Source organism: Apodemus sylvaticus, chromosome 5 (genome assembly GCF_947179515.1).
Source record: "Apodemus sylvaticus chromosome 5, mApoSyl1.1, whole genome shotgun sequence".
Taxonomy (NCBI): Eukaryota; Metazoa; Chordata; class Mammalia; order Rodentia; family Muridae; genus Apodemus; species Apodemus sylvaticus.
This window is the reverse complement of record NC_067476.1, coordinates 60838541-60852866: the sequence shown is the minus strand read 5'-3', so window position 1 is coordinate 60852866 and position 14326 is coordinate 60838541. Positions and strand designations below refer to the sequence as shown.

The following is a 14326-nucleotide window of genomic DNA, read 5'->3' as shown; positions in this document are numbered from 1 at the left end:
GTTGGTTAGGAATGTAACTCCCATGTGTACTCACATGTACGACACAGAGTCTGAGTCAGGGAGCTAAAATGTAATAAAATACAGGAGAACCTGAATGAGGTTAGAAAAGAAAATAAAGCACACTGCTTTCCCTAACTCACACCTGTGGCATAACCTTTATGAAGACAGACTAGGGAGCAAGGTAAAGTGATAAAATCTTTCAAACACAACAATCATCTTCAAAAGAGTTTTAGAAAAAATAATTTGACTTTATTCACTGGCATCCTCTGACCATCCCCCACACTAGGAGAGAACTGAACTGGAGGTCGCTCTGTTTTGGAGTTGCAGGACAGACCTGTGACCCTTTGGGTCTGTACAACTGAGAAGTGGGAAGAGTCCATCATGTGCTTGATTTTAGAGAGAAGCACTTCAGCTGTTATGGCAATACTTTACTGAAAAAGACAATCATTGAGTAACAGCATCATCATGAGCCACGTTAAAATAAATCTAAAATAACTGTTCCTACTGGAATAGTGCATATTACACAGAAGGAAAAACCACAGCTACAGGGGACACATAATCAGTGTGAGTGATCAAAACAGAACCCAGAAGAGAACCTTGTCAGTATCAGGAAGACACGTGAAACAGAACCGACAAAACCATCAGTAGGAACATTCATGGGAGCAAATAAACGACGGTGTGCACACTAAGCATGGACTCAGGGCTTAGATGCCACGCCCACACAGCCCACTAACCAGTTGTAAATGCTTCCTTTTACCTTGTGCTTATTCTTGGGACTGCAGGTTACAGGATTTTTACACTTACTGTTGTGATAAATTAAGAACAACTCTTCAACTCTTATAAGAAATCCTTTCTCTATACAGTAGTACACAGTTGGAAAAATGGGTACATTTTTATTTTCCCATGTTGTGAAAATAGTCAAAATAAAATGTGTGGTCATAGATGGAATTTTTAGAAGGGGTGATTGAAAATCAAGTCAGTTCTTTTTCAGGACCATCAGAAAATTACAAGTAAAAACCCCAGGTGCACTTCGTACACTATGAAGATAACAGACCCACATGCAGGGCCAAGTGTCCAAACATCAGCTCTGGTGGTCAGCAAACTAGTCCCCGGGCTGGACTCGGCCTGTGGAGTATTTCTATGTGGCCCTGAGCTAAGACTGATGTTTGTATTTCTAAAAGGATTAACAACAACAACAAAGACACAACAAAGAACCATATGTGGACTCCAGTCTCAGCCGGCGCCGCCTGGCTCTCTGCAGAAGCGTCTGCAGACCAGCACCACACAGGTGTTTCGTCTGCACAGTGCAACTGCAAGCCCAGGCCGTGTGCGTCTGCCTCCTCAGAGCATCTTACTTGGGAAAGGGATCTTCTGGTGCTATGTTCCAGATTCTTTTCCTCACAACTTTTTTTTCTTCAATATCATCAAAGCTCATCCTGTATTAATATAAAGGTGATTGAAAGGTATAAGCTAATCAATATTTTACTGACACATATTCAATGTTCTTACTGAATAGAGAGAGTATCACATAAACACTCTTTGCTTGGTTAACAATTCAAGTGTCAGTTTTCACCTGCACACAGTAGGTATTGTCATACCTATTGGTGTGTCATCCTGTGTGAGATGGTTACTACTGTCAACCTGACGGGATCTCTGGGAATTCCTGTGGGGAGTTATCATGACCATATGAGTGAGATGGGGAGATGTCCCCACTGAGGTGGTGCCACTTTTTAGCAGCGCCCTATTATAAAATGGAGGGAGGCACCAAGAGCAGCATGTGTTCATCAGTTTCCTGACTGGGTGTGACGTGACCAGCTACGCCAAGCACCTGCCTCTTGACTTCCTCCCCAGGTTAATGTGCTGTGCTCTTGAATAGTGAGTCAGAAGAACTATTTCTATCTTGGTTGCTTTTGTCAGAGTAGTTTACACAGCGACAGAGAAGATATTAAGACACTAAGTGATAATATGATATATTCTTTATCTTAATTTCAGTTATAGTATTTTGGTTTATGAGTAATAACACATTTTAAAATATTTAACTTAGGTAAAACAATAAGTTTTAAAATAACTTGAAAAAATTAAAATAACTCAAACACTAGAAAAATCTACTGAATGCGCCAAGAAGACGTGGATTTCTATGTCCTCTACCCTTAGATGTGGGCAGATGTTTGGGAAATAGGCCATAAGCCTTTGTCACCTAAGGCTTCCGTTCACTGCTGTACAGAACTAGGTTCTATAAAGCCTGAGACTCTCCAGAGGCTGTGCTAGGTTGACTGTATTAAATTCTACTCAGCAGCTCCCACACTCCTGGAGTCTGCTCCTCCACAGGCCGAGAACAGACTTAAGAGAGGTCAGACAAATCGGCTTCAGAAGAGCACCAGGAAGGAGCCTGCAGTGCCAATGAGCAGATAAAATTCACAAACAACTAGACTGAGGTTTAAACACAGTCCACCTAGCTCAGCACAAAGGAAACTTTGTTTTCTAAAATATGTTCAGGTTCTAGAATTTACTGCTAATAATTCAGTATTTTATTTACACTAAACAACATTTAAATAACTATTAATCACATCACTATTTTAAATTACATATATATATATATATGTATGTATGTATATATATAAATTTTTTTTTTTAAATATTTGAGATAGGACTCCTGCCTAGCTTGAAACATATTATGTAGACCAGGCTAACATCAAACTCAGAGATCTGCCTGTCTCTACCTCCAAGTGCTGAGATTAAAGATGTGCACCACCAAATTCAGCTTGTGTATTTTACATATTAAAAATAGAAAATCTGCAATGGTCATCCAGACAACTACTTTCCGAACATTTCCTGCACTTCAGAGCCAGAGTCCTTCACACTCTCAAGTAGTTCTACTCTCACCCAGGCAGCCATTACCCTGCCTTTAGAACATTTTACATATATTGAACCAAGCTATAATGGTCCTTTGTGACTAGCTTCATTCCACTAAGCATATTTCCATTGACTGATCAGTCCATTGACTGATCCATCGATCCATCCTTTCTTTCTTCTGAAACTGGGTTTCTCAGTGTAAGAGCCCTGGCTATCCTGGAGCTTGCTCTATGGACCAGGGTGTATCCCAACTCAGAGATCCACCTGCCTTCACATTCCAAGTGCCTGGGTTATAGGCGTGTGTCACCACTTCCTGGTTTACTAATCTTTTTTTTTTCCTAAAGATTTATTTATTATATGTAAGTACACTGTAGCTGTCTTCAGATACCCCAGAAGAGGGCATCAGATCTCATTATGGATGGTTGTGAGCCACTCAGGACCTTCAGAAGAGCAGCCAGTGCTCTTAACCACTGAGCCCTAATCTCTCCAGCACTAATCATTTTTTTCTCTCAAAAATTTACCATGTAGTATGGATGCATTCTTCATTTTTTTACCTTAAACAGACTCTGCAGGCAGCATCGATGTGTCACATTTGCTTATCTACCCTGTTGGTGGCTGGCTGTCTTTCCCTATTTTGCTGTATGAGTGATGTTGCTATACGCACTAGAGTGCCAGGTTTTTATGAAAGAAACTTGATCATTTTTTGTTAACTTGTGAGTATACAAATTTCCAAGCATTTAATCCTCTAGCGTCTACAATGCTGGCTGCCGTATCTCTCCGAAGTGAGTATGTCTTTGAATATTCATTTTTGTATGGGATGCACCTCTTGGCAGCCGGCCAGTCACTTGTAGGCTTGGCTCTTACCTTATTTCTTTTCACTTGGTTTTGGGGCGTTTCCAACTTTCCATAAATTAAGGCAGCAATAGTTTTTGCATCTCTGGAATTTATTTGCTCTTCCCAAATACTTTTCTAAAATTAAAAACATTTATATTATCTTTTAAGTACATAAACCAAAACATGACATTTCCACACAAGAAGCTTGCTTACTTATGCCTTAAAGTTTTTTTGTTCCAACGCTATTTAAATTTCCTATTTCTTCAAGTGCATAATGCTACAAAAGTAGTGAACCCACACCAGAAAGGATACTACTTGCAGCACTATGGGAACACAGAATGATTTCTAGGAAAACGTATCACTGATTCAAAGACTCTTATGTGGTGGGGTGCATGTGTGTAAGACTGACATGGGAGCAGCTGGGCAGTAGAGCACTACGCTTGCGTGTTTAGTCTTCAGCACTACAAAGTAAAAACCATGAAGATGAGCGTGCCGTCAGCTCTCATCCCAGTTCTTTTATTTCTTATAAAATACTTTAGTAGATAAAATGTGTCTTCATTTATCTTTAAAGGATCAATAATCTTGCTGCAATATCTGTTCAAAAGCATAGAATTATACCTGGGAAGACTGGATAGGCCTTAAGTGCTTTCTGTTAACAACTGGATCAGCTGAAAGATACAACTGTTGAAACTAGACTCTGGTTTGTTGAGACCTTTGTAGGGCTCTGGTTTCTTTCACTGAAAACCTAACACATCCAGGCACCATGGTGCATGAGGTCCTAACACTCAAGAGGCAGTTTATTTACAAACTAATTTTTCAGTTTTTTTAGAAGAAAACATTTTAAAAGACAATTTTATAGTAAAGAAATATAAAATATAAAACTGCACAGAAAATAATAACTTTGAATTCTACAACCCAGATATAACGTATATTAATATTTGGTTATATTTTTTTTTCTATTCACAGAGTACAAAGTCTGTAAGCACACAGACCAAAAAACCTTTTAAGATCCTTTGGTACACCAGAAAAGATGATGCCTCAGTAAGAATTATTTTTAAAAGAAGAAGGGAGAAACTGGATACTAGACAAATTTTCCTCCCATACAACGCCAGGGCTTGGCCTGCTGAAGGGAGGCGGAGTCAGGGCCTGCACACACCTTTGCTCTCTCGTAGCGGTACAGCTTGACGCTGGGGTAGGCTCTGATGCCGGCTTTCTGGCACGTCTGGGGGTAAGCCTGACAGTCCACTTTCCCGGCTTTCACTTTTCCTTTAACCATCTGAAAAACAAAACAAAACAAATTCACAGATCTTGCCACTTTCCAACATAATATATTTCAAATCTTTATATAAAGTATTTATACTTTTAAAACTCAGTTTTAATTCTATGCATTAAACAACAGAAACAACATTGTTTCTACTTTTTTCCAAGCCCTTTAAGCTTCACTCGCTGCCATTTGTCTACTTTTCTTCACCAGTACCTGGAGGCTTACCTCTGACCTCCCTAACCTTCCACTCACTGCACTTTGCCCACCACAAGCAAACATCTGTCTTTAATCCTAGTTGGCATTCTTGATCTGGTGCGAGGCTGAGCATAGCCCTTAAACTGTCTAGGTCAGAGACTCAGTCTGTCTATCCAGTCCAGGTCGAGCCTTGCTCTCTTCGTGCCTTTGCAGATGGTCACAGAGGGGTTTGCCTGCAGTGCTGTGTTTCCTCCCATCAGCAGCATGCATCCTGTCTCTGCGATATGGGCGCTCATCCCTCCCTCATCTTCTATGGATGTGGTACTCTCTCTCCACTGATATCTGTCAGCATTCCCAACACAAGAACAGCTTTAAGGTCACAACTGACTTCTCTTTGATTTAACCAAATAGACAATTACTGGACTTCTTCCTGAGTGCTTCATACTTCTGTCCACACGCACCTCTTACTTTCCTGACAGCACTTTCCTCCAGCCCCACCCTTGCCTAGAACAGGGAGCTCCTTCTTTACCTTCAGGTTACTACGTCCCACTGTCCCATCTTTGGTTATTTTCATGGTCAACAGTCTCTCGGAGAGATACTATATAATCCTATGCTGATGACTGTTCCCTTGATTTGGTAATTTACTCTACTGGACTGCTCTTTGCGAATGCCTCGTGAGCACCTATATATACAGCATTTGAGTCTTTTCCCTCTGTGGTCATTCTCAGTTGCCTTCGCTTCACCTATCTCTCACAAACATCAAGTTCTGCTTGTTCTTGTGGCTGCCACGCGTCTCCCTTCTTTCTACAGTCACTCTCCTCTACTGACTTATGGTATCCTCTCCAGCTCTAGGACAATGAAAGTGTCTTTGCTTCCTCTGGTTTGTATGGCTACTGAAATAAGCACAAACAGGGAGACTAACATAAGTTAGCAGTGCAGCTACAGGAATAACAGTGTGCACATACACAAGAGCACACTCGGACACCTGTAATCTGTCACTCAATGCCTTTAATGCTAGCACTTTCCAGGAAAAGGCAAGCAGTTTGAGGCTGGCCTCATCTACTTGGGACTTTTGCGTCAGCCAGGGTTAAAAATAGAAACCTGTCTCAAGAAAGACAGATAATAAAGAAACACATTTTTTTTTTAAAAATTGAGAGATATTTTTAAGAACTAAATAAAAATTAGTTTACAATATTTTAACCAATTGTTTAAACATACATGTGTGTAAAATTTATTTAACTAGACAACAATACTTACCCTAGCCAAGAGTTCAAACTCGGGAGCAAAATTCTGGCAAGGTCCACACCAAGGAGCATAGAAATCAACCACCCAGTGAGTTTTTCCTTGTAGAACTTTTTCATTGAAAGTCTGAGGTGTTAAATCTATGGATGCTTGGGGTAAAAATCTGCAGTAAGGAAATCAGACACCATTTTTATTATATAAAAGCAAAGCAAGGCCAGGCAGTGGTGGCGCACACCTTTAATCCCAGCGTTTGGGAGGCAAAGGCAGGCAGATATCTGAGTTTGAGGCCAGCCTGGTCTACAGAGTGAGTTCCAGGACAGCCAGGGCTACGCAGAGAAACCCTGTCTCGAAAAAAACAAAAAGCAAGCAAGCAACCAACCAAACCCCCAAAAAAAGCAAAGCAAGCATTCTATGGCAATACTGCAAGCATTCCTAAGTTAGAGATAGTTCAAATCCTTGATAAATGTATCCTTTTCCAAGTATTTTAAATGTCAGAATCCTAACTATCCACATGAGAAAATAAACAGCTTCAAATCAGTGTTATACAATAATATGCATTTTAATCACTCACCCGAGACCCCAGCTTCTCAGGGAATAAGCATCCCTATTCCAGCCATTGTAACTACTGCAAGAATAAACAAATCAAGTTGTAAATAGTATTTTCTATTAATGAATATGGTCAAGAAACAGTCTTACTGTAGAAATTAAAAAAAAAAAAAGCTCTTGACTGGTTAACGTCACCTCGTATCTCTTTCCACAAAGTAAATAAGAGTTATATGACCTCAAGTACATTTTTCTGAGTCTATCTTTCCCCACCCTTAAGTACTCAGTACTGTATGTGCTTTTTGTGATTATCTTTTATAATGAAACACATGGCTCAATTTTCACTTAATTACAATTGTGTTTTGTTTCTTTTTAATACCTATGCAGTGTAGAAAAGGTGGCCACTAGGACAGTCCTGGGTTCAAATCTCAGCCCCCAACCTTAGCAGGTGAACTCTAAGTCTGATGGGTTAGTTCCTTCTCAGCACAGGCAGGAGGGGCATGACCCCACCCCTCCAATACGCATACAGATGAGAGTGAACTAGGTAGGCAAGGCCTAGTCAGGAATTAAACCCCAGTCCTTTCTCCCATAGCTCCTTGACTAGAGCTCTGTGACTGGTTTTACAGTCCAGTTCCTTCTTCTTCTGAGAGAACATCCAGTGGCAGCCTCCCAATACATATCTGTTGGTCTGACTTAAATGTTGGCTGTGTAACCAAATGATTATAATAGATACCTTTAAATTTGACAGAATACTTACTGATACTGATAAGCTTTATTTGACTTTTGGGGATAAAATCTTATCTCGGGGTATCTTTGAACATTTTCTTGAGTACAAAAAGAATGATACTGTTGGCAATCCACACTGCCTACATTGATCAGTCCAGTTAATGTCTATAAAAGAACAAAAGTCAACACATGGGTCAATGATGAAAATTATCTCTATAACTCACAATTAAAAAAAACCTTATGAGTTCTTTGTCTACATGAACATGCACCATGTATATACACTGCCCTTAGAGGCCAAGAGGGCACTGGAACCCCTGGATCTGGAATTAACGATGGTTGAGAGTGCTCGGAACCAAATAGGTTTTCTGCAAGAGCAGCCAGTAATCTCTACTGTTGATTCAACTCAACAGTCTAGCCCTCACCGCAACTTTTATATGTGCTAAACAGATTTATCAGTATCAGAGGAACAATGGGTAAGGATTTAAAAAATGCTATTTAAACTAATGAATTCGAATGCCATAACTTTGTAATTAAGAAATTCCCACAGATCTTGCAGATAAATAACTGGTTCTACTCATTTACTATATAGGTAAATATATTTTTTCAAAAATTCTACACTAGAAAGCTGTGGTGATAATAAATCTTTGATCCCAGTACCTAGGAGGCAGAGGCAGGTAAATTTCTCAGTTCTAGGCTAGCTTGGTCTACAGAATGAGTTCCACGATAGCCAGCCAGGGTTATACAGAGAAATTGTTTCACAAAATAAAAACAAAACAAAACAACAAAAAACATTAGCAACCAAAATATAATCAGTATTTTTTAAAAAATATTTTTTTTCTAGTAAAGATAAGCTTTGTCTGATTCAGTATTTTAAATTTGCCTTTATTCAGTATCTTATAACACTGTCTGTTTACAGGAAATTTATATGTATGTTTTACTGTTTGAGGTTTCTTTCTACTTTGTTTCATTTTTGCTTGTTTGTTTTGGAGGAAGAGTCTGGAGCTCGGTGGCCCAGGATCATCTTGGTCTCCTGATCGTCCTGTTTCAGCATCTGAAGGCTGATATCATCAGGACTCACCCCACGCTGCCTACAAAGCTAGGTCACAGACCCGGCACTGTGAGCAAACAGCATCTGTAAGCTCTAAAAATAAAGTGATAGGAAACTTTAAACAGCAAATGAATGTTCTCAGGATTAGCACTGGCAGCACTCTTGTCAAAAGTGTACTTGACAGTTCAGTTAGTGGGCAGAGGCAGTGTGTCTGTCACCTTAATGATTCAATCAGGTCTGTGTAAATTGTCTAGTTATGGGTTTATCCCCTTGGTTTCAAAGTAACTGTTAAGCAGACATTCTCAGTAGGTATAAGATGTAAGTAAACTATGTCACTATACCCGGGCCATGCGTTTCCATTCTGGCATTAAGACCTGACAGGGATGACACCACGGAGAATAGAAATCAACCATCCAGACTTCGTCATGCTTTCTCTGTTTAACCAGTTCATTGAAAGTGGTGGGTGTAAGAGAGACCACTGAAGGGTTTCGGAGATCCTAAAAAAAAAAAAAAAAAAGACCATTATTACACACACCATGTTTTTCATGTCTTTCTGGCAAGTTGCTGGGCTTATCATTTAGAGAAATATTTCCTATTTTACAGAAATAGAAGACATAGATAATCAAAAGAAATCTATTATGAAGTTTAGATTTTGCCAATCAGTTTTCTTAAAAGGTATATTTTCTTACTAGTTTTAAAAAGCACTGCAAACTAGAAAAAGAGGTATCCTGGAGGAAATTGTGAATACATCATATAATCAAGTTCTAGGAGCAATCCAGATACCTACACAGGACCCACTATCTGTTATGGTAGCAGGAATATGTGCTTAGACGTGATCATTTAGTGACTAATATAAAGCCCACTACTATTAAACAGAGATGCTATATACCTTTCTAGACACTATGTATTCCAAATGCAGTTTTAACAGAGCTTCAGCTTGTATCAAGTGATACTAACACATTCGCTCCACCAGGATAGCAACAAACAAAACAACACAACATATTACTATGGAGGAGGACAAATGAATAGACACAGGAGAATGGACACTAGTGAATGACAATAAGCTAAAAGTTTTGATTTCTTCCAAAGTCACTGGAATTATTCTAGTCAAGACTGAATGAAAACAGGCCCTTCTGTGCTAACAATGACAAGCTCAGTACAGGATGCCTAGCCTTGATACTGTAAATGCACTGAAAGAACAGGAAAAGGGTGACAGGCTTCATGGAAAACTGTAATTCCCATAATCAACAGTAGTGTTTCCTAATGTATAAAACAACACAGTATATAATAAAACAAAGGCTTAAATTGAAAAAAAGGTTTTCCGGAAACAATCTTCTGGTACAAAAAGATTAAGTCCTAATACAAACTGTTGTCCAAAATATACATAAAAATAGAAAGATTTCTAGTCATAGCCTAAGATTTAAAATACCTCTATGAACTCCAAGATCTGTTCCGCAGAGTGATGTCCTTCATACTCATGAATACTGGACTGATTGAACACCACTGTTGTTGGATAAGCTTGGATGTTATACTGTGAAGAAGAAGAAATTTGCATACTTTACCTATTAGTTTCAATTTTCTAACAGTTTGCTTTTTATAGACATGTTTATTTTTTGTTTTATACGTATGGGTATTTTGCCTGAATGTATGCATGTATATCATGTGCTGTGTGGTGCCTGGCCCCTTGCACCTGGACTAATGGACAGCTCTTTTCACCATGTGGGTGCAGGGACAGAACCTGGGTCCTCAGTAAGATCAACAAATGCTCTTAACTGCTGAGCCATGTCTCTAGCACCCTTTTACAAGACCACAGAACTCCACCGCTATCTTCTTGCTGGGTTAGACAAATTTAGCAAAGACAATGCATTAAAGCTTGTACTGATGATCAGTTCATTAACCCAATGGCACTAAAATGTGGGAAGGGAACCAGTCATTCCTTAGTATTTACTTCATCTTTTTTGCTCTCTTCAAACTAGGAGGCAAGAGGAGAGAAAAGACACAGCAGTCACTACTTCTAGTGACAGCAATTAATCATCTTAGAGGGCAATGATTAGCAACATAAAATAGAAGAACAAATGACCACACCTATATTTTATATTAAAGAATTATGAGTCATGTTCTAAGAAAATTATCACTTTTTATTCTTTACTCAAGACAGTTCTTAAACTATAAAATATTTAATTCCCTCCTCACAGTTAACATGGGCATCAGCCCTGAGGGGATTTTGTAATTTTTAAAGTGATGAAGTGATTTCCTTGTCTAACTTATTAGTAAATGGGAAATTTAAAGGTTCATAATTCTAGAAAAAATAGCATATTGTGAGGTTTGAAAAATGTGTGAATTCAAAGCATTTATCAGGTTAACAGAGACTAGGTAAAAGTTTACACATTATCTTTTGAGTTAGTCTAGCCACACAGACACTCTCAGTCATACCTCAGAGCAATTTTACTCAGTAATTAAAATGACAAAACCTTTCCTGGTGGTGGTGGTGGTGGTGGTGGTGTGTAACCTCCAAGCCCAGCATTTAGGAGGCAGAAGCAGGCAGATCTTTGAGTCTGAGGCCAGGCTGGTCTACAGAGTGGCTTCTAGGATAGTCAAGGCTACACAGAGAAACACTGTCTTGGAAGAAAAAAAAAAAAAAGAGAAAAAAATTTCAAAATCTCCTTTACAGAGGAGGCCAGTGAGCTCCTGAGGAATGTGTGACCTGGTCCTGGTGAGCCCACTGCAGGAGGTGCGTGCGTAAGTGGGGAATCCTGGCCTTACTTCAGGTGCATGTGAGGCTTATTTTTATCCTTTACAGTTTGCTGATAATAAAATAAAATGTAGAAAAACTAAAGGGACTAAAATCAACCAGTGTTCCTCATGATGTCTGCATCTTTGGTTGGCATCTACTTTCCAAGTCACATAAAGGACATTAGACACCAATGACTCTTTTTATGTATTTCCTTAAAACACACTCCAACCCAACTTACTTTTAATTTCAACCACACTGAAACGGAGAACTCTCCTAACTCCCTCCATACCTGCTCCTTACATCTGACAACTAGTAGGTGCGGCCATGCCGGTGTGCTGCTGGCCTCCCTTGGTCTGAACCCGTCCTAGTCGGCTGCACAGGCAAATGTCCAATCCACTGCGCTTTAAGCTTTCCCACGTGTACATTTGTCTTAAAGCACTGCACTGCTTTGAATATTTAAAGACTTTTCTCTGATTTTGAGAATACTAAACTGCTGCCGTGTAACCTGCTTTTTTCATCTTACATTGAGTTTTTTAGGATTTATTCAAGGTGTTAAAGATTTCTTTTTCAGTGCAAAGCTTTGAACCCAGGAATTAAATATGGGAGGGAAGTGCTGTATCACTGAGCTACACCCTCTCCTGGCTTAGTTGTAGTGTTCTGCTATTTCATGATATGATTTCTAAATCTTGTTACATTGCTCATTTTTTGTCAATTTGATAAATTTTGGTAGGAAATATATCAAAATTTTGATGGAGCTTGTATTTTCTTGACTAGTAGAAGCTAAACATTTCTACTCTTTTTTTATGTATTAGAAAACAGGCTTTTTCCTTGCTACCATTTTAACATTTTAGTTTTTGAGTTAAAGCATTCATATTACAGAAAGAACATAAACCTTTATGTATCTATCCAGCTACAGTCACCATGCAGTCATGGCTACTGGAGTGGTTTGAATAGGTTTAGCCTCCATAGACTCCTTTGGATATGCTTAGCCCAGGGCGTGGCACTATTAGGAGGTGTGGCCTTGTTGCGGTAGGTGTGGCCCTGGAGGGAGTGTGTCACTGTAGGGTGGGCTTTGAGACCCTCCTCCTAGCTGCTGCCTGGAAGACAGTCTTCTTCCTGGCTGCCTTCAGATCAAGATGTAGAACTCTTGGCTCCTTCTCCAACACTGTGTCTGCCTGGACACTGCCATGCTTCCCACCATGATGATAATGGACTGAACCTCTAAACCTGTAAGCTAGCCCCAAATATATGTCCCTTATAAGAGTTGCCTTAGTCACAGTCACTACACAGCAATGGAAACCCAAACTAAGACTGCAACACTTACATTATCTATACCTGTCCTGTTTCTAGTCTATTCTTACACCATCACTATAAAGTTTCACATCCCTTTCATAAGTACCAGAGTATATTTAAAATATAAGATGTCATCATAAGCACATTATCACTTTGTCACCCACATAAGCACATTATCACTTTCACATCTTAAAAATGAGCAATTCTTTTAAATTGGATACCCTGTCTGGTCAAATCAGCTATTCAAAGCTGACAAATAAAAAGAAATCTAAGTAATAATAATAATAATAATAATAATAATAATAATAATACTATAGAAGTTTATAAATATGTTACAAAAGTATAAAGACTTAGATAAAATAGAAATTTATACTGCTGGGTATTGGTGGTACACGCCTTTAATCCCAGCGCTTGGGAGACAGAGATAGGCGGATTTCTAAATTCGAGGCCAGCCTGGTCTACAGAGTGAGTTCCAGGACAGCCAGGGCTAGACAGAGAAACCCTGTCTTGAATGCCCCCCCACCCCCAAATAAATTTATATAAGTATTTTATGAAGTCAATTAAATAAATACATGCTGGAGTCAGGCAAACAAAATCTTGCATACCATCAACGTTCTACATATCTATTTACAATTCAACTACAATTTAGTATTTTGTTCAAACTGTCTCAACATTACTGCTATAAATGGGCATGCATCTGAAAAGTCGTTTTAATATTTACCATGTTGCAGAGTCCTTCATGAATTGTGCAGTCTAAGGTACCAACTTTGAGTTGACCATAGAGTAGAGTAGATGCTTTCCGTAACTCTGGCAGAAGTGCACGGCATGGCGGACACCACTGGGAAGAGAGGGAGAAGGGTGAGCAGCAGGTCTAGGGAAGTGAAGAGCTGCACTGTCTCTGCTACTGACACACAGTCTGTCTGGTGGGCGCTCTGCCTGTCACTCTGTCCTGGGAGAGCCCACAGGAGCTGCAAAGCTGCAACGATTCTAGTACTAGCCTTCATGTTGTCAAGAAAACAGTTGTTTGAAACTTGACAGGTAACTCACAGGGGCAAAGAAGTCAACAAGCCACGGCTCTTTGTCACTTGCAGGGAAGTTCTGAGGTCCGAGTGTGGTAACATGCGAATTAACACTTTCTTTGGCAAAAGCAAGTATATCGTATAGAATCTTCTTTCCTATAAGTTGAGAAAAATTAAAGTATATGCTATCTTGTATCTACAGAAACATTCCAGTTTTTATATTTAAAATATTCAAGAAAGAAAGATGGGCCTATGGACACATTGGCTTTGGAGAGGTTTCTGTGTTCTCTATCTTCATCTTGGATTGCTGTTCTGGAAATCCCCTCCTACTATACGTCCTTTTTGTTTCTTGGACTAGTTAAATGAAAAGACTGCTATGGTTTGCTTTCTCACCATCAGAAGTACAACAATCACTCTTGAATTGACCTATGCTCTTGAATCCAAACTCTTACAAAATGTCCATTGGGAACATGTACTTGATGGTAGAAACATAGTATGTATCAATTGTAATGGGTCACACGTGTTCTTTTCTCATATTCTCTGACTTGTCATAATCATTACCCAGGTACCTAAAT

General features: G+C 39.3%; 1 protein-coding gene across 1 annotated transcript in view; it reads right to left on the bottom strand.

Annotated features, from left to right (window-relative positions):
• Positions 1-227: 227 nt before the first annotated feature.
• Positions 228-14326, bottom strand: part of Dnajc10 (DnaJ heat shock protein family (Hsp40) member C10) — a 36780-nt gene continuing 22681 nt past the window's right edge. Inside the window, exons 14-23 of the mRNA XM_052182793.1 lie at positions 13780-13907; positions 13454-13570; positions 10135-10236; positions 9047-9202; positions 7689-7822; positions 6960-7013; positions 6404-6551; positions 4844-4963; positions 3718-3822; positions 228-1436 (exon numbers count right to left, since the gene is read on the bottom strand). Coding sequence (XP_052038753.1) covers positions 1425-1436; positions 3718-3822; positions 4844-4963; positions 6404-6551; positions 6960-7013; positions 7689-7822; positions 9047-9202; positions 10135-10236; positions 13454-13570; positions 13780-13907 — 1076 coding nt within the window. The 3' untranslated portion in view covers positions 228-1424. The remainder of the gene's footprint in view (positions 1437-3717; positions 3823-4843; positions 4964-6403; positions 6552-6959; positions 7014-7688; positions 7823-9046; positions 9203-10134; positions 10237-13453; positions 13571-13779; positions 13908-14326) is intronic.